This window comes from Melozone crissalis, unplaced genomic scaffold (assembly GCF_028551555.1).
Source record: "Melozone crissalis strain CALT ecotype California unplaced genomic scaffold, PUWL_Pcris_2 ptg000254l_1, whole genome shotgun sequence".
Lineage (NCBI taxonomy): Eukaryota > Metazoa > Chordata > Aves > Passeriformes > Passerellidae > Melozone > Melozone crissalis.
In genome coordinates, this window is record NW_026536012.1 from 1367459 (window position 1) to 1389037 (window position 21579).

Consider the following 21579-nt stretch of genomic DNA (forward strand, 5'->3'; position numbering starts at 1 on the left):
GGACTATGAAGGGCCACCAAGTTGATCAGAGAGACGGAGCACTTCTTCCATGAGGAAGGGCTGAGAGAATTGGGATTCTTCAGCCTGGAGAAGAGAAGGCTTCAGGGGTGTCCTAACTGTGGCTTTCCCTGAAGGGAGCCTACAAAACATTTAACCTGAAGGGAGTCTATAAAAAATATGGAGTTGCTACTTACAAAGGCCTGGAGAGATGGGGCAACAGGGGATGCTTCCCACTGACAGAGAGTAGGTTCATATAGAATATTGGGAAGAAATTCTTGGCTGTGAGGGTAGTGAGGCCGTGGCACAGGTTGCCCAGAGCACCTGTGGCTGCCCCATCCCTGGAAGTGTTCAAGGACAGGCTGAACAGGGCAACCTGGTCTAGTGGAGGTGTCCCTGGCTGCGGAATGAGGGTTGGAATGAGCTTTGAAGTCCCTTCCAACTCAGGCTATTCTATGCTTCTGTGATGTGCAGGAGACTCCACAAAGCAGTGCTTGAGCCCCACTGACCTTCACCATGGCACTGCAGCACAGTGGCAGCTCTGTCTTGTGAGCAGGATGGCAATATTAACAATGAAGAGTGCTTGGGCTAACAAGGCTGCCCCTCTTCTATCTGTCCTGGTTCAACATCAGTCCTGCTTCTACATCTCATTGTATCCCCCAGACTGGTTCATATCTTCTGTTTTCCCACCAGCATGTGACTCCCACCAATTGCTAAACAGGGCTATACCATCAAAGACACTATTTAGCACCACTGCACATTCAAACTCCGTTTAAAACTGGGATCAACTCAACTGCCTGACATTTTTTACAATGCTAACTTGTTTTCACTGAGGTATATTCATTCTGCTATGCACTGTTTAAGAAAAGACACATTCTGGCAAAACTAATTCACCACCACTAGTTGCTCTTTCTTTGAATTAGTAGAATACAATTTTGGACTGAAATGCCATCATTCTTCAATAGTTTCTTGATAGTATTTATGATCTGTGAGCTGCTCAAAACCATTAATTAATTCTTTTTTTTTTTCTTAGCCCACTTGCTGGTATTGACAACAGAAAAGAAAGTTTAAATATATACATAACACATGAAAACACACACTGAGAATTAGATCTGTATTCTGTATAATGAAACTGTGTTGTATTCCATTAGTACATTATGCTCTGTAGAATGCAAAACGAGTTCAGAGATTACACATCAACTAATGGAGAGATCACAGGAAGACATGAAGAGGTCTAACAGAAGAATTTCATGATGATACAAAAATAATTCATTTGACTGCATGGCATTCTATGGAGTTCAAATGGGTTTTTGCACAAGCCGTGAATGTTGGCTTTGTTTCTAACTTGCCTTTTCTACTCAGTGAGATTACTGAAAATACTTGTTACAAGGACAAGATTCAAAACACAAAGACTGTGATTATTTTCCAAGAAAAATGTCTCAGACTAAACCCTTGGAGACTTCAGAATACCACAGCTCTGGCTGAATCTTTCACATTGCTTACTTTCAGGAGATCTGAAAAACAGTGGTATTGACAAAAGCTTCACAAGCACATCCTCAGCCCCATTCCGGGGACTAGAGGGACTCTTTCAGAGGAGCATCCTGGCCTACTGCCATAAACACTCTTGCTTTTCTGGTAGGTTGTATTATGTGTATTCTTTAGATTTTTATAAGAATCTCCTCAATGTACCAAACAAATGCCAAAATGCAGTCTCAGTAGCTGTATTATTTTCCAGCAATCCTATATAGGGAGGGTCACTTGTAAATACAAACCGAAACTCACAGTGTAAAAAATAACTAAAGGGAAGACTCAAGTAACATACAGAAAGATGGAATGGGAGTGAATGGTAAGAATCAGAGAGAAACACCTGGCTCCACATCACACAGGATATTGAAGCTGTGTGTCTGAACTCCCAAAGTCATTTGTCCTCTACTTCCTACTGGTGACAGAGGGGACAAGGACAAGTTGCCAGCATGGTAGGGAGCATAGAAGTGCTGCAGTGAGGGGAACACACACGCCACTACAACTTTTTCCTCCTTGCTTTTCCTCTTCAGGAAGTTTGACTCTCCAACAATTGCTATGAAGAATAGTCCTGAGTGTGGAACAGGTTTTCTTTCACTAGCCTGTCTCCCCTGTAAAAAAAACTTGAGAGGATATATAGGCCTAGCTCTACTTCTGTGCTAGTCTCTATTTCCTGCTCCTCCCCTTCTGAACTGCTCTTTGGACAGTGGCTTGCAAATTTTTTTCCACAGAAAACTAAATGGAGAAAGAAAGAAGCAGCAAAGGATTGTTATCAAACACTAGCATAGCATCCAGCTTCTTGACAGTGATGAGGGCATAAGGCATGCCTACAACTTACCTTTTGAAAGGAAGACAGTGGGTGAAGAAGCAAACCTTTTTAAAATTCTGTTTCATAAACCATTTAGATTTTTAAAGAAAACATAGATGCAACACCTTTCTTCCCTGAGCAACTATTTTCATGTGTAATTACTCTGTTGGTATCAACTAACTAATTTAACTCTTACAATTCAAAATCTAAAATGACAAAAACAGAGACAAGTAAATAGAGCCATTTAGCTCTATTTTCCTCCTGTTTTCCAAGGAGGATGTAGTTACGGCTGCTCATCTCCCAGACCACTCAGTCTCCTTTCTACTGGCACAGGAAAAAAAACAAGAGCCTTTCACTACAGACTTTTATGTTATTTGGTGCATATTGACAAAAACTATAGACCAGGCTAAAATGCCTTAAGACTTCTTTTATCCCAAGGTGGATGAAGAATTACACAACAGGTTATGAATTACCCAAACTTTGGCAGTTACAAGCTGTGCCAGCTAGTCACCTTCTATGCAACTGCTGACACAATCTTTAAGTTATATTGAAACCTTACAAAAAATATTCTCTAAAGGACAGAAACAACTGCCTTACAGTAATAATTTGGATCTGGATTTGCACTGGGAAATTAATACATTTCTGAGCTTTATTTGGAATAAATACAGAAAGAGTGTCACTGTCTATTTGACAGAGACTTGAAACCTCACATCTTATTCACAGTGCACGACTAATAAAGGCATGTGAATGGATTTAGTACTCACTCATTGAGGGTATCTCTCTGACCACAGAACTGCCCATAGCTGTCAGTTGGATAAATCACTTTCCTGGGGTCCCCGTGCACCCAAGCTGCAAAATACACAATACCTCTTAAGATACTAGTCAACTGTTCATAGTTAATGATCAAAATTAGCTAGTATGAAAATGTATCACTTGTAAAGTACCATTTTACACTTTGTAGATCAACACTGAAGAGTACTGATTAGTAGATTTCCTAATGAAATATGAAAATGCAAAGCACAGTAAGTTCTACTAAGATATGGATTAAACTGTAAGAAAGCAATCCAATGCTCCAAGTCCCTTCCAGCCTGACCTCAAACACTTCCAGAGATGGGGCAGCCACAGCTTCTCTGGGCAACCAGGGCCAGGACCTCACCACCCTTACAGGGAAAAATTTCTTCCTAATCTCTAACCTAACTCTGCCTTCTGTTAGTTTACAAGCCGTTTCTCTGTGCCCTGTCACTCCTGTCCTTGCGCAAAGTCCCTCTCCAGCTCTCTTGGAGACCATTTAGGCACTGGAAGGAGCTCTAAGAGCTCTCAGAACCTTCCCTTCTCCCCACTGAACAACCCCAACTCATCAGCCTGCCTCCACAGCAGAGGAATTCCAGTCCTCAGAGCACTCCTCCTCTGAACTCACTGCTCCATGTCCATGTCCTTCCTGTGCTGGGGCCCAGAGCCAGATGCAGGAGTGCAGATGGGGTCTGACAAGAGCGGCAGAATCCCCTCCTTTGCCCTGCTGACCACCCTTCTTTCAACACAGCCCAGGACACATTTGGCTTTCTGGGCTGCAAGTGTACGTGGCTGGCTCATGCCCAAACCTTACCAATTCGCATTGACAATTCCTTCTCCTCAGGGCTCCTCTCAACCCAAATTGTTTTTCTCTAGCTTCTGAAATTTTCTCTGCTACCTGAAATTTTCCATCACAGTTACTTTATAATTGCAAACTTTCCAAACCGTGTCATTTTTTTTAAACACACCTAATTTTGAGTGGGGTTTTTTATCAGTAAACACATGGCTTTGAACTTCTCCCTAATTACCTGCACAAAAGCAGCTCTTCATAAAGATACAGCTCAACATAAAGATACTTCTTCAGAGAAAGACCTTGAGGCCCTGGGGGACAACAAGCTTTCTCTGAGCCAGCAGTTAAACCTCAGGGCCAAGAGGGTGATGGGATCCTGCCATGCTTCAGGAAGAGCACTTGCAGCAGGTCAGGGAGGGATCTCTGCTCTGCCTCTCTGCTTGATCCTGTGAAGCACCTCTGGAGTGCTTGCTGTGGGCTCACTGGGACAAGGGGAGCTCCTGCAGCAGGGTCAGTGGAGGCTGCAGAGCTGAGTGAGGGCCTGGAGCATCTCTGTGCCCAGCCAAGGCTGAGGGATCTGGGGCTGCTCAGCCAGGAGAGAGCCCTAGCTGAGAGGGCCCCCAGCCCTGTCTGTCAGCACTGCAGGGAGGGGGCAGAGCATGAACCAGGCTCTGCTCTGGGCCCAGCAATGGCACCAGAGAAACGGGAAGGGACTGAGCCCAGCAAGTTCCATCTGAAGATGAGGAAGAACTTCTTCCCTGTGCAGTGACTGTGCACTTGAACAGATTGCCCAAACAGGGTGTGGAGTCTCCTTCACAGGGGATATTCCAGAACCATCTGGACACAATCCTGCACCATACGCTCTGAGATGACCCTTCTGAGCGAGGATGTTGGACCAGATGACACACTGTGGTCCCTTACAGCCTCACCCAGTCTATGTTTCTGTGAATTACAATAGATACTGAATGTTAATTCATTACTTGCTTCTGTGAAAGGCATCACTTATTGACTGGAAAGCTTTGCACTAATATTAGCAAAAGGGACATTTCAATAAAAAAATTCCAACATTCACAAAGCTGCTTCCCATCTATATGAAAAGGCATTACTATACCTCTATTTACTTACCCACAACTCCTAATGCAATGTAACCCAGAATGACAACTATGAAGATCACACAGCAAATAATATCTGTGCAGTGCCTAGGGGCAAGAAACACTTTTTAAAAATAAAATCTTTAATATGACCCTTCAAAACCACTGATTGTCATATGGTATTTTAACATCTGAGTAAGATATCTGCACAAGCACTTTGCAGAAATTTTAGTCACAAATTCACGTTTGAGGTGTAAAGTCCTGTTTTTGCAGCAAGACCAGCAAATAAATGTGTATGCTTTTTTTGCTGCAGACAACGGAACATATTGAAGAACAGATGTTGAAACAAGTAATACCTTACAACACTGAACCCATGAGATCACTTACCATAAAAGTGATGATATAAGTGGCAAGACATACTACAGGACATCTGCCTCAGAATTAATTTTTAGAATCTGCCATTCTTTCTGTTTTCCAATCCATGTCTCTCTTACAGAGAAACATTTTTAACATAAAAGAGATGACGGGAACAGATTTTTTAAACTACTGGAGAACTTGAAATGTGTTTCCAAGTGTGGACACTTCTTTAGAGAGTAACAGCTTTATAATCTCACTGAAATAACTTTTGGTGAGGTCGAGATGGTACAGGATCCAGGGTCAATATGACAGTAACCTAAGATAGGACAACTGCTCAAAATTGAAGATGCAATGCTAAAACAATGCTTCTTATTTCCCCATCCTCCATCCAGAAGCAGTTCTGACACCACTCAAGCTTGGCTTGATACACTGGCAATAACATAAAGATACTTCACAAATTAGGACAAACTCCGTAAACAAGTATTTCTATTTATTTCTAAAATTATTAGCTTTCAGAGAGGAAGTACATCCTGTGTAGACAAGGATAGCGTGTTTGTGTTCAAATGATAGTATGACAAGTCTGTAGTGTGCTTCTCTGTCATAAATTTTCTCCTGAGAATGGTAAAACTGAAGTAACTTGTGGTTCTCTAATTTGTTCTTCTCAGTAACAGCACTAAATGCTAGTTTAGAACTTAGCTCTCTACATCTGGAAAAACACTGAAAAATTGCCCATGATTAAAAGTTGGACTTGATGATCTGGGAGGTATTTTTCAACCTTAATGATTCCGTGATTTCCTTAGATGCTTTCTGAGCAATTTCACTCTGCTTGTAAAGTAATGAACCTTCTAAGTGGTGACATGCTTTCGTGTGCATTTCATAAAACTAAGTGAAGTCAAGCCAGATTGTTCTGTTAGGTGGCTCTGTCACAAAGAGGGGTATCAGAACTACTACACATGTTAGACGGCAGATACTAGCCAGTGCAAGGCACACAGACTTGGCATTCAAACTAAAAGGACTTAAGAGCACACAGCTTAATACTCCCAAGCAATCATCCATCCTCAAGGGTAGTAAAGATGGTGGTCTGGATTTAGAAGACTTGCAGAATCAAATTCACAAGTTTTGCTAAAAAAATTTTTAACTCCTGTTCACCAAAAGAATTTAACAGAGTGGGTTATGATATTTACCTGTTATGAATAGGTCCTCTGAACTTCGGGTCAAATTTCCTTGGTTCACCTGCATTTAAAACAAAAGAGTATAAAAGCATGTCATTATTTAAAATAAAATCTGTCCAGAAGGGGATGTTAACACCAGCCTTTGAAGAGCATCTTCCATATATTAATATTTAATCATTTTTCTTAAAATCATTTCATATGGGCAATACCAGTAATTCACCAATAAAATTACCTAGGTTTTGTATATGAGATTAAAGCTTTTTTTCTTCCAACTTAAAAATATTGAGGGCCTCACATTTACAATGTAATAAGTTACCTTTAATGTACATCCTATCACTATGCCTATGCACAGGCTCACAATGTATTTGAGAGACAAGGATTATGCCTCCCAGTCACATGCTAAGTGTGTCTGACAGCAAGTAAACGAACCCAGCTCTCTGCAGTTACAGGCTAAGAGCTTCTGATTTTCCTCCAGAATCACAGATTGTTAAAGGGTTACAAGAGACCTTAAATATAATATAGTCCCAACACCTCCTGCCATGGGCAGGGACACCTCCTCCTAGACCAGGCTGCTCAGAGCCCCATCCAACCTGCCCTTGAACACTGCAAGGGTTGGGGCATCCACAGGGTCCATTGGCAATCTGTTTTTCATGTGGCTATCCTGGTTAGCACAGTTCCAACTGATTCACTCAACATTAAAAAAACCCTATATTAAAAACCCACCAAATACTAACCCACCAACCAGTGCTTCCCATGGGGACCTGAATAAGAGAAATTAAAGTAGATCTCACTTGGTAAAGCGTAATAAATAATTACAGTCAAATAAAAATTTTCAAGATTGGGTTACTGTATGAAGAGAAACAAGCAGCTTTTCATTCAGCAGACCAGAATTTGGATTTTTCCTTTTGAAGCTAGCTATTCAGCTTTAGGGGACTTTTTCCTTACAAAGTTCAGTGATTGTGAAGATTTAGTGAACAAAATTCTGTGCAATGAAAAATTACTCCTTCATTCAAATGTCAAAGCTACAACACAAATTACTGCTTCAGAGTGCTTTTTCACTGCTTTCTTAAGGATTTCCTCATCTGAATATCCCTGGTATTACATGGTGCTACCAGCCTAAATTTCCTCCCCACGGCCCCAAAGAAAAATACTTATTCTTGTCAATTAGAGAACAAGTCAGCAATTTCTCAAAAGCAGAATTTGCTTATTAACTACATGCCTGACTTTGTTCTTGGTTTGTATCAGAAAAACCTTATCAAAACTCACACAGAGCAGTACAATAAACACAGCAGTTAATAAAATCCTATTTGCCCTTCATCTGAGGTACTCAGATCCACCTGAGCAAGCTCCTGCAACAAAAATATCTTAATACAGAAGAGACCAAAAAAATTAAAACTTTAGAAAAGTGATGTATGACAGCATTGCTAGGGAGTGGAACAAGCTATGCTGCGATGCATGGTCAGGAAAGCAAATGTACCATACACAATACCTAATGTTGGGCAAACACCTGTATATTGAATGAACAATTCTGAACAGAAATTCCTACAAAACAAGTATTTCTACTACAAAATAATTCCCCACCAGAACAAAACCATATGTAACATCACACCCCACAGACAGGTTCTGGCTTTAAGCACACTGAAGCTGAACTTCAGTTCTTTGCTCTTACAGGATCTGTTGAGCACATAAGAACAGCCACACCAGATCACACAAAAAAACCCACCGAATCCACACCCTGAACGTTACAAGGGACCATTTCTGAGGAGGAATGCAGCACCAAGGCAAACACTGTAGTATTTCCCCAACACTGATTTCACAGAGAATTCTACCTGCATTTTTCTTAACTAAAAGTACTGACTTTGCATTTAATAGCTCTGAGTGAATTTCTTTTTCATTCATTGAAAAACTGAGATTCAAGGAATCTCTGTTTACCTTGCATATACTTTAACAATCTGCAATGCTCTACATCACAGAGTACTACAAGTCAATCAAACATTGAAGTACTACCTCCTTTTATCTGTTTTAAGCTTGCAATCAGTTTATTACTGTACTGTGTAACACGGCAGCATGTTATGCTAACAAAAATGTTACAAATTATTATACTCAAATGTCCTGGTCTGCTCAAATGTTTCTTGGACATAAGCCATTTCATAGTTTTGGTCATGCTTATATTCCTTTTCTTGCCCTTTACAGAGCTACTACAGATCACTAGAAAAGGAGGGGCCAGAATGGCACAGGATATTCACCACAAACATTGGATGTGATTTATATAATCCCATAATGACTCTTTCTATCTGACTTCAGTCCATTCCTAACAATTCTAGCAGTCTACTTGCTTTTATGGGCAAACATTTTATTGAGTCACCCATTAAGACTCCAAGTTCTCACTCTTGAATTTTAGTAGTTAGCTCAATCCCAGTACTGGAGGAGCCTAGTCTCCAAAGTTATTCAATGTTCTCCTTAAAAATTAGAACAATTAAGTAGAATGATCATTTTGAAACTGTGCAGGTGACAAGTGTTAAAATACTTCTGGAGACAGAGGTATTTATCAAAAAGGATTTTTATAAACAACACTTCAAAGCGAATTTTGTAAAGTAACAAAAGTTGTAAAGGCAAACTCTATCCAGGAATCTATAAGGAACAACTGATTTCAAAAACACTGCTGAGAAGACTCCTAAAGGATTAGAGCACACTACAAAGAGAGAATGAGTCAGCCAAGCAATGTCTGCAAAAAAAGCACCACTCTTTCAAGATGTACGAACATGATTGAAAAAGTCATTATTCCTTGTGCTTGGGAGCATGTGAGGCCTCAAATGAATAACTATTTCTAGATCATGGCACTGATATAGAAATAGTCATTTCTATTCTACATATAGAATAGAAATATTCTAGATATACAATATCTTCTTGTATATTCAGAAGATACAAACAAATTTATAGAGAGAGTAGTGGGACTCATTAGAAAGAAGATACTAGGAGGTTTAGAGAAAGCAGTAAATGAATGCAACTTCAATGCCTGCGATTAAGCAAAGGAGCACAAAATAACAGTCTTCAATCACCATGAAAAATTTACAATGATCAGTAGTTCTGTTTCCTCTACCACTTAGATAAGCTAACCTCAGTTGCAGCAAGGATGGTTTAGATTAGGCATTAGGAAATTTTTCAGGGTTCACAATCATATACTGAATCCCACACTGGAATTTTCATCACACTAAGTTTTTAAGAAAGGATTATACAAATACCACTTGAGAACAGGAAAATGTAACATCTCAGCACACAGAGAACCAAATGGATCTAATAAATAAGAGAATAAAAACAAAGCCCTACAGGAAGGGAGATCTAATTCAAATGGAGACTCTCATCTCCAACAAGCCAGAAGACAGATGCTGAGAAACAGAAGTAACAGCCACTAACAGCTGTAAAATTACTGCAGTACTGCAAGTTCCTTCCAAGAGCTGTTCCTCACACCAGCAGTCTGCATGCTTATGGTGGCACAGTGTTGGACAACACGGCTCAAACCACCTCCTCTGTCACTGAGCTCTTGGTATAAATTCATTACAGAATATGGTAAGAAACAGTAACAACATTCTAAGTTCAAAATACACTTGATTTCACTGTCAGAATTAGTCTGGATCCCTGGAACACTTGTTACAGCTGATCACAACTGTGATCAGTTTCATGGAACAGAAAAAAAAGAAAAATGCCATTTGTTTAATCTAAGTTTTCTAGCTTAATTCTAAATTAAATGCAAATTATCTACTTTATTACTACTATTCTTTAAAAATTCAGAAGATGTTTTGGGGGGGGGGGGGTGAGGTGGGAATTATTTATGTTTCTAGTATCTACATTGCTCCTGGTAAAAGCAAACCACTTCCCCAGCTATAAAAGTCCAAATATATTTAGAAAGCAAATTCCAAGCTTTAGGAGTTTGGTAGACATGAGGAAGAAAGCAGTGGTGAGGGGAGACTTACACCTTTCGCTAAAATTAAAAACTGGGATTATATTTTTTCTTTGCAGATGAGACAGATCTATTTTACAGGCTGCCTTATAATACGAAACTTTTGTATGTTGAAGTAAAATATCATTACCAGAAATAACTGACAAGGTATTTACAAATTCTGACTCCAAATAGCATATTAAGTTAATTGTTACACTTTATCACTGTAATAATTTTAAAGAGCAACTCTAAATTACTCACCTAAAGTAAAAATCGACAATATACACATATAAAACTTACCTTTGATGCGCAATTTAAATAAACTAGCAAATGGCATGCGTGAAAAAATTACAATATTGCTAATAATTGAAGAAGTTACAGGAAACCATTTGAGTCTGCATTCAAGCCCATTTAAGTCCATTGAAATTACACAGTTGAAATATGTAAGATTTAGATAAGGTGTTTTGAATTGTTCTAAGAAAGCAAGTAAATTACCATGTTTTCCATAGTAGTTTTCTTCATCTCTATCCATGTTACTGTACCTGGATCAGCTGAGTCAGCTGTCTGTATGAGATACCAACTGTGTACTTCTGTGTTGCTAGCTAGCACACTTAACCCAGCAAGCAGAGATACACAAAAATACTATTTAAATAGATTTAAAAATAAAGGTGATTGTCAAGGACTTCTCCAACTAGAACAGAAATTCACAAAGTAGGCAGGCCTTTCTCTGAATAGAGAGTTATCACTCAGTGCTTTGTCAACCTCCCCAAGCCAGTCAGTACAAAGAGGAATGACTCTTATCAGCTTGTACTAACCTACACTGCACACACATTAAGGGAAACACCTGCACCTTCCTGCATATGAAGTGAATATAACCCCAAAAAAATCCTGATGATTTGCTAACTCAAAATAAGGTAAAACACTCTTGGCTACATTTCTGTAGCCTGTGCTACTGTGACAGTAAATAGTCTTTACATGCAACAGATGGCCACATCTTTCCTCCTCCACACATATGACCAGCACTCCAAAGTTCAAGTCATATAAGTTTAAAATGTAAACTGTCTTTTGTATACTGCATTTCCAGTCTTGTCAAGTGGAAATCTATCTGCAGAAGTAGTCATAATTTACTAAATTATTTCTTACTAGTATGTACTTTTTGTATTTCTGCACAGCACAAATGTGCAGAACAGAAGAGGTAATGCTAGAAGGTCTCAGCATTGTTACTTTGATACTGTAATGTTTTAATAGTGAAACCAAGTACAAAGCATTGTACTCAGTGTGTGAATCAGAAAGCCTGAGGCAATCTCTCCTTTGAAGCCACAAAGGAACAGAATCTATATATGGTGATCCTGACCAGAATGAAATTTCCATTCTCTGTGGAATATGATTAAAACACCAATTGTAGAATTTTGCAATGAAAAATGTGTACGCTTGCATATGCACTCCTGTGATACTGGACAAGACATGGCTGAACTGCAAGCTGGAACGACAAAAACAACACTTTTAAGTCAGCCCTGTCACTGCATAGTATGCAATGACAAAGAAGAATAATCTCATATGATGTTTAACCAATGATGCCTGTGATATGAAGTCAAAGCCCATTTTGTTATTAGAGAACTTAGCAGCAATGTTCTAATGTTTACCAAATCAGAAATTTAGTATAACCAGTATCAGGCAACCAAACATTGAAGATGCAGACTGATCTCCTGCAAAATATTAACTGTTGACTGAACCCTGGTACTCAACTACCTCCCAAGACCTCCTGTTATTCTTAGGCATATAGGAAAAAAAAAAAGAAATGCATGAGGCCAAATGACTGATTTTACTGTGCTCCCATTCAAGTTTGCACCTCTGTGAAAGGCTGCTTCATGAAATCTCAATATAGTAAAGGAACAGAAGGCACTGAACAGACAGTGCTAAGCAAAAACGCACACTAACTAACATGCATCTGGTCAGCGATATATGACTCAACTACAATAAACTGCTATTTCTGGTTTGATAACTATTAATTTCTTCAGGTTTCTTCCTGGTGTTTGGTCAACAATTACACATGCCAGTGACTAGAATTGGTACAGCTTTTTAAGAAAACAGTGTTTTTATTACCAAGCCGTTGGATCTGCATGCATACGCACTGCTCCCCTCTACTGGAGCACATCAGTCAGTTCAAGTAATTCAAAATATTGCTAGAAAAGGCCTCAGCAATAGTAAGGCCTCCACGTACTCAAGCTGCTAATTGAATGTTCAAAGATGCAAGCGCACAAGACAATAAATTAGGCTGCTACCAAATGTACAGGGTGTAGTAGGATTGAAAGAGGTTCATCCCAGTTATGTTTCTCTAAAAAAATCACATTAAGATTTTGATTCTTCTGATGTGTTCTCAGGAGGATAATAAATCCCAACACAAGTTCCTGCAAAACTGATCTATCCCCTTCAGAGGCAGAAACTTCTTGAACATATATAAAAGCCTAAAATTTTCAAATTTTACAGCTTTAATTTTGTAAAGAATCCAAATAAATATTTGAAATGTACTGCTGTTTAGTGGTAGTCAATTTAATTATACTTAGAAGATTTTTAAGGCAAACTTAAGGCACATTTTAAGCCCCATGCAATATTCCTTATGCAGACACAGTCTAATAATCCTAGTAATGTAAAATAATACATTATTACTCTAAGATACACGTGTTGAAGCATTCTGATAAGTTCAAAGATTGACACTGACACAAAAACATCTCTTTCAGTAAGTCTGGTTTACTGGCATGCTGGGGCTTTTTTCCTCTTTGAAAGAAAGATTCAGGTATAACATTTCTTATAACATCATGTGTTGCATATAGGAAAAACCTTATAAAATAAGGGCCTTGTTATCTTTGTAAAATCATGGCTCAGGCCTGCTACTTTGGCCAAGAAAAAAAAGGACTATGGGAAAGTGACTCAGCTGAATTGAAGGTAGAAAAACAATTTATATAACCATTACATGTTCACATCATGGTTTATAGTGGTTGGTTGGATTATGTTTGTTACGTTTGAAAACTATGTAATTGATAATGGGTTAACTGCTTAAAAAGGCCTGCTTTTTGCAATTAAGAGACTCTCCTTCACACCTGCCTGGGGACTCTGCATCGCTTTGCTTCACACAATCATGCACACATAACTTGCAACTATAAGAAAAACACACTTATGATTCCTCTCCTGTGTAATAAATCATACTAAATGGTAGCTGCCTTTGAAATATCTTTTATGTGCCAGTATAAGTTTCTAGACTGCCATTATGCTACGGATACTGACTCATGACTTGCAAAAAATGGAAGGGTGAAGAGGGAAGAGGAGTGGTAGATGAGATAAACAAGTCACCTCATCACTTAGCTGTCCTTTTCTTTACGAAGCTGCAAAGACAGAGATCTCAACGTGCAAGTCAGCTTCCACCTGCAGTCTATATTTCAAAAGTGACTGTTGCTGACTTACAGTGAAGCTGAGGGCATTCAACACTGCTCACAAACCAAGTGCCATTGCTGCAAGTCTTACCAAAGGACAGAATAAAGGAAGAGGGGGTAAAAACACAACACAGTGAAAGGCAAGGGTTTACGGTTTCAAGCAGACCAAACTACTATGAACTATCTAGTTTTACCCATCCTTCAGATTCCTTTGTTTCCAAAGAAGTCCAGGGCATGTGCACAACATAAAGAGAATTGGCCAGGAATCCTGAGGTCAGTGATTGTTCAGTGGAGAAAGCTGACCGTTTTTCTACTGTGGGTCAAAAACCAAGCACTAATTCAAACTCTAAGAATAAAATTATTACCATTGCAGTCTCCTAATTAGCCATGTAGCCGAAAAAGTATGATGTCATAGCCTCAAGACAAAGTGAATGACAACACGTCATACTCCCAGATGACTATCAGTCCAAAGACTGCGCAATATTTTTTCCTGAAGGTGACTATACAATTAACATGCTGTCCATGTTCACTTAACATTAGAAAAAACATGACCAACATGATATAATCTCATGTCAAAGGCCCACATTTAACATTCTCCTAATATTAGTGACAGCACAGGCTATTAGGCTGGTATTGAAACATACCAGTTGTCAAACAATTACCCTCAGAAAGGGGACTGAAAATGTATAATATTAATGTATTACAAGCGAATTATCAATTAACTGCTATTCTAACATGTGATCAAAAACATCAATAGCTAGTGGAACTTTTACAGCTCTCTGAACAACAAACAAAATATTCTCAGCAGTTTGGGTCACACACAGCACTTCATTAGTTTCCATTTCAATGTGCTTATTAGCTGTTCCCTCAAATTCTTCTTTGGAGCTGAAATTGTCTGTCCTTTCTTTCCCCAGCTTCCATTTCTTATTCTTGTTCTGCGGCTAATGCAGCAACAAGTTTCATGGAATATACAAGCAAAGACTCAGCTACCAAGATACTTCTGAAATGGTGTGATGTGTGGGAAGAGTAGTTCTCTGCAAACTCAACTATCCTGCAAGACATTTTTTTCAAAGTGAGGCTGGGCCCAGGAGACTGGGTGAACTCTAAAACAAAGCAAGTTCTGTCTGTTAGTTATGTTTGATGCAACTGTTTTGTTAAATATTTCCTTTTCCCCACGCTTTGACATATTAATTCAGTTAGAAAGGGCTCAATCTTGGAACACACTCTCATGCTTTAGAAAAAACAGCACCTAAAATACAGCCTTGACAATGCTTTACCCAGAAAAAGGAGTGTTTTGAAATAATCAGATGCTTTCTACCAAGGATCAGAAAATGCCACTTTTCTGTTTCTAGTTTGCTTTACTCCAGCTGATCTAGAATGACAGACGGCAGTTAATGATATTTTCTCCTAGCAGAGTCTCTAACCCCAAATGGTTTATACCATAACATATCATTGTAACTTTTTCTAGTTATTCTTATGCAGTAAAATGCTGCATGCATATGCCGTACCAAGACCTTTTCAATAAATCATTAAAATAGCACTTTTATCATCTCAGAGGGAGGGTGTTAACTTCAGCATCTACCATTTATAATCACAACACAGCACTGTTGCTGCTGGGAAAAGAAGTGCAACTATACATGTTTTTTTATATATAAAAATGCCAGGTGGATGAAACAAGTCTGGATTATTCTGGACTTTGTGTACACCATCTATATGCCACTATTTAATTTGTACAAATGCATTAATTACTTTGGAAGCATGAGAACAGTCCGACTCACAACCTTATGAATAAACTAGTGTCTAATTCACAAAAGCCACGTTGAAACTGCAGTAATCAGAGCCTTGACCGCAATAATTTTGAAGATGCATCTTTCTCTGTATACCAAGGCCTTTTCTAAAAGCTGCATATTAAACCAAGAATGGTCAATGGTTGCCTGTATTTGTTTAATGAGTTGGCGTTTTTTCTGAAAGCTAGATATCAAAATCCTAATGCAACATGTTAGTGAAATGTCCAGTATAAAATGAACATAGCTATCACAGGTCTCAAGTTGTTCCATAATTCCAAAATGTGTCAGTCAGTATTAGTGACGCAATTTTCAGAAAGTTAAGATAAGGTTCTATCCTTTCTCTCCCCTCCTCCCTGCACAGCCTTTTTAAACATTTAAAAATGCAGCCTGAGAATTAGTATAGCTTAGAGAATTAGTAAAATTTTAATCAATTTCTTTAACAAGTCCCTGGATGCCATTATTGTATGACAAGCTGTTGCAACACATTTTCTGTGGGTGTCACCACCATTCTTCTTGCATTCCATCTCTGAAATAAAACCATTCTTTTGCTTAGAGAGATTGAACAACTGGAAGCAGAGCAAGGCATTTTCTGCCCTAGTTCAGGTCTACGCCTCAGGCATGCCCTTTTGGCGCACACGTGAGTGAGAGAAGCGCTAATGCCAAGCCCCATGAGCTCTCTGTTCTGCCCCAGGCCTGGGTTCAGCACAGCCACGGGACGTCCTTCGTCAGCCGTCTCTGGAGAAGCTCCGGAGCAGCGCCGCGAGGAGGCCTCAGCCAGGCCGGAGGCTTCAGTCAGGCCTGATCCCCGAGCCGCAGCCCGGCCGGGCCCTCACCATGCACGGCCCAACAGCTTCGCGCTCCTGCCCGACGCCACGGAGCCGCCCGACCCGACTCAGCCCAGAGCCTGACCGCTCTGCCCGCGGCACCGGCCCAGCGTCAGCCCTGCCTGCCGGCCGCAGGCTGGAGCAGCCCCGGGCTCGCTCGGACCTGCCGGCGGTACTGAGCACCGTACAATAGGCCCTGCCGGCCAGCCCCAGCCCGCCACTGGTAGGCCAGCTCCCAAGGCAAACCTTGATCTGGCAGCGGGATGGTTACATATAGAGTGACTAATTGATTTTTATTAAAGAACAATGTAACACAAGTTCAAGCATATTTAACATTAGTAAAACTTTTTCCCTCTAAAGAATATTCTCCACGACAGCTGAAGGGTTGTTTCACTCAAACATTACTGAATACCAATAGATCATGTCTGCAGAGCAGTGTCTGGTAAATTACCCTACATAAAGCTGCACAATTTAACATATGACATGTTGATAGTTCAAGGCATTTTCAAAGCTCGAAAATGTCTTATTTTGCCTTTAAAAAGGGCATTCTTTGAAGCAAGCACCCACAGTTTCACTGAAAGACCTACTGCCCAAATGCGTGACCAACTTTTGCACATGGTTACTATACTCAGTATGCTATTAGAATACAGAAATAAAATCATTCAGATGGGGATTTGGTGACTCATAAGTACTTATGCTTATTTAACATTGTACATAAAATGCATTATTATTATGAATGCCTGCCTTTCTGTACAGTCTCTGTACAGCATACTGTCTGGTATAATGAACAAAGCACCAGCTCCTGGTTGTTTCTGAACCATTAGATATGCAGTGACAATTAAGAGTTTGTAAGGCTATGTTAACTAGATGCAGTATTTTAACAGGCAGGCACATTTTCATTTATTTTGCCTTAATTTCTGAAACTTCTGCCACTTACTGTAGGATGTGCTCTGTAGTCTTAGCAGTGTTAACAGTGGCTCTGTGTCTGGAACAGTGAACACATTCTCTAAATTATAATACAGGCAGATTCAATTTAATAATATATTTAAGCAAATACAGTTGCTCAGAAAGGGTCAGAAGTAATGCTTTATTCCAAGTTTTTTCACTTATTAATAAAAACAGACTTCTACTGTATTCTCTATTTTGTCTTCATAAAAGAAAATACTCTGAAATCAAAAGCTTGACTTTACACAAAGCCTACTGTGTCCTCAGACAAAAGAAGAGGACTGTGACTACTGATGTTTTCTGTTTTCTATAGGCTTCTAAAGGAACAACATATTATGCTAAGTTGGTGTGCATCCTTTGAACCAGGTTTGATTCCTAGAACTGTTAGCAAATAAATAATCCACTATTAGTTACAGGTTTTTATTCCTCAAAGAACTTCTTGGCATTTCCGACATACACAATTAATGAGAGATTGTTACACCCTAATGCAGAAAACAATGTCTCCATACATTTCGTTATTAGGTGTTACAACAATGAAATTATTAATTGAATGGTGATCTGAAAACTGAATAATTTTGGATGTAAGAGGACTTAAGTCTGGAAAATTTCAAGTCAGCTAGATATCTGTAAAAACTGATACACAGTGACTCCTAAACCTGTACACAGACTGACTTGCGATGCTACTATACCAAGCGCTGTGCATTATGAGAAAAGTCTTTCTAGGAAATGACCCATTTCTTGCAGAAGCAGGTGTCAAGTTAGTGTCTAAAGCACAGAACTGGCTCAGATTCCCCCTCCATTTCAAAAGAAAAATACATTATATGCTCATTGTATAAGACTAGGTTTATTATAATTCGTTTGAAGATTTTCCATTTTGTGATGGGTAACCTAAACCTAATTTGGAACTTGTCTTCTATTGCTATGTATCAATTTAGAACAAAACAACTGAAAAGTATAATCCTAGATGTAAATCCACATCTAGACTGAAATTATTATAGGACTAAAGCCCATATATATGAATCATTAGATGTGTATCAGCTATATGTAGAATTAATGAAGACGTGACCACAAAAGATAAAATCTTCTGGGAATGCTTCTTATTGTCCAAAAGAAAGGGTACTTGGTGATAACCCAGCCCAGTATCTGCTTCATTACAGGAATGGGCCATGGGCCTTCCTTGCATCTTAACAAGTGTTCAGGATCCAAAAACTGGACATTTGGTTAAATATAGATGCTGAATCAGACCCTCACTATTTTGTAAGAGGGAGGAGATATTCTTACAGACTTTGCAGCAGTGCCAGAATAAACCACACTCGTTATACATAAATGACATGAAAAGTGTATTCCAGCTGGAATGTTTAACACATGAATGTTTAACAGACTGACAAGGAACATGTGTAGAAGAAACATCTCAGACAAATCAAAACCAGACCAAAATAGGAGGCAAAATAAGATTTGGGGAAGATTCTCAGAATACGTATTAATCTTAGTAACACCAAAAAAGTTTTTAAGAGAGTTGTGAAAAAATATGAGAAGATGGAAGCTGTAGGAATAAGAATTTGGTTTACTGCGATGAAAGATCAGAAAATTCCTTCCCAATCTCAGAAATAGAACAAGTCTCATCTCCTTATAAAAAGTCACAAAATCTTACAAAACCCAAGCATTTTACAATCCTAGGCTCAGCTTTATACACTGCAGATGTACCTTAATATCTTGAGAATAAGTAAGCAATAAAATCATAATTATATAAGAACTTGCTGACTGGAAGTTCTGGTAGTATTTTCTTAGCTAAAAATGCTTAATATTAGGCCCAGATGCCCAGAAGTTCATCTCTGGTTTAATCTCCCACTCATTCCTAGAAACTGATGTCTTATATTTGGTAAATATTAATCATCACGTAAATAATAACTGGAAATTAATTTCTGCTCATATATGTGATAAGGTTGTAATATCCTGTGAAAACTGTGAAATCCTAGGAACTGGAGGCAAAATAAATTTTGCAATTTGAGCTTTTAGCATTACAGTTTTATTGCTGAATCAACTACAGTGCTTTTTTCTTAGGGTCATCTGCCACTGAAAAGAACAGTCATGAAATAGTATACAACTAATAAACAACTAATACATTGTTATTATTGCTGTTGTTGTTACATGTCCCCATTAAAACTGCAATTTTTGAAGTGGTACACATTAACACCCAAGTTACTTAGACTTTTCTGTGCAATGTATGAAGCCAGTTGCTAGTACACAGATACCAAAGAGGTGGACTGAAAACAGGTAAGCTTAACATTCATGCTAACATGCTTTGCTGCATGGAATTTATAGCAGGAAGGTTTCCGTGGCTAGTAATTCTGCTCTTGGTGCCATGAAGAATTCTACTCTGTCTTTCCCAATGGTATTCTAAGCAAATGCCCTCAGGACACGTGTACCTTCAGATACTGTGTCTAAACTCTGTAGGTAATGCCTAAGAAGGCATTACCACAGGACACCTAATCTCATCTCTTGGGACCTTGAAGGAATTGTACATCAACAGAAATGTTATGGTCTGCAGTCTGAATTTGCCTTCTCCAATGAGACACCACACCACAGAATTCATTCTGATCAACCTCTGGTTGATGCAAACAAAAGGTACTGCAAAACCTCAGCGTGTAGAGGGAAGATTTCACAGTGCATGCTTGTACCTTACTTTTTCCTATGTTCCGTTAATCCACCCCTCTCTTAAAAAAACAGAAAGTGAGGAGAAAGACATTATAGCTGTACTATATTATGTATAAATGTGAAATATGTGAATTTATTATCAGCACTCACTAAATATTCCAGATCTCTGGAGATGCTAAAACACCCCAAACTATTAACTAACAATTTTGCAACAGTTTTATTTTACCTACTTTTTATTTCCATGTGTAGTCTGTGAGCATGCACACACATAGATTTTAAATTTTAATTGGAAGGATTTTTTTCACTGTGACTCTAAAATGCAAGGTTTTAACACTCAAGGTGACGTGTCCACATGTTATTGAATAATAACACTTTTGTCACCTATATTTAGCTAGCAGGCTACATACATTCACTGTTCTGCTAAGAGAGCAATCCCTTCATACTAGGGACATCTTCGTGGAATTCTTCTGGCTAAAAACTAAGTAGAACGTGTTCAAGGATTCATAACTGCTATTTTCATTATCTGTAACCTCCAAGGTCCCAGGTCCTGTAATCTGTTTCCTTCTGTTCTGTCAATGTCCTTCAACCCTCATTTCCTAGTTCACATTCTTAAGTAATTCTCCATCCTGAATCCCAAATTATTCTCCCTTCTTTTCCTAACCACATTTTTATTACCATTCTGCTGCCATTTATGAAACAAGACTGCTCCTGAGTGACATTTCCATTCTGTTCACCCTTAGAGATAAAAATGTTTTATACATTTTTAATGTGAAGAGCTGGTCCAAAATCAAAAGGCCATGTAAGAAGGTACATAAAGGCCAATCAAAAAAAGGGACTGGTGCATACTAAATCTACTTTCTATATCTGAATACATAGCACTAATTAAATATCTCAGTGAGCAGTAGCATTTGTCTAGTCTCCTCTGAAATTGTGTCATTTACACTGCACCATCACCCATTAAAACAAAATCAGCTCTTCGTGTCTCCTAAAACATTTTGCCAGCCAAGAATCAATCTGTTTGGAAGCCTGTCACAGAAGATAACTGTGAAGAGTGACATCAACATTCCAATAATATTGTAAATTATAAGGTAACTAGAAACTAATTTGAAAAAAGAGAGATGTCTTGTAGAAACAACTGTGTTGACAGAGAGATTAATAAAAGGAAATGTCCAGAAAAAGACTTTATGTTACAAGAGGAAAAATACTCAATACATATTCCTTTCCTGTGTATAATTCAGCATTATGAATTTGAAAGTTGAGATTCTAAATCTTGCAAATCTTTTTTAATTTGCTCAATTAAAGACAGGTATCTGTATGGGTTCCACAGGAAAGGTCCTGGGTTAAGTCTTTCTTGTAAGTCGAATGAGACTTGAACTAGTTGAACTAGTCTGAAATAATGGTTCAGAAACTCCATCTTTCTCTACTGCTTCTATATTGTATCTTCTCTCTCTCTCTTTCTTTCTTTTTTTTTTTTTTTA

At 38.8% G+C, this 21579-nt stretch overlaps 1 protein-coding gene across 2 annotated transcripts in view; it reads right to left on the bottom strand.

Annotated features, from left to right (window-relative positions):
- SLC44A5 (solute carrier family 44 member 5) overlaps positions 1-21579 on the bottom strand; it is a 61905-nt gene that overhangs the window by 28772 nt on the left and 11554 nt on the right. For both annotated transcript variants that reach the window (XM_054294569.1, XM_054294568.1), the window contains exons 2-4: positions 6538-6586; positions 5031-5104; positions 3091-3175 (exon numbers count right to left, since the gene is read on the bottom strand). In XM_054294569.1, the coding sequence (XP_054150544.1) occupies positions 3091-3175; positions 5031-5104; positions 6538-6586 (208 nt within the window). The remainder of the gene's footprint in view (positions 1-3090; positions 3176-5030; positions 5105-6537; positions 6587-21579) is intronic.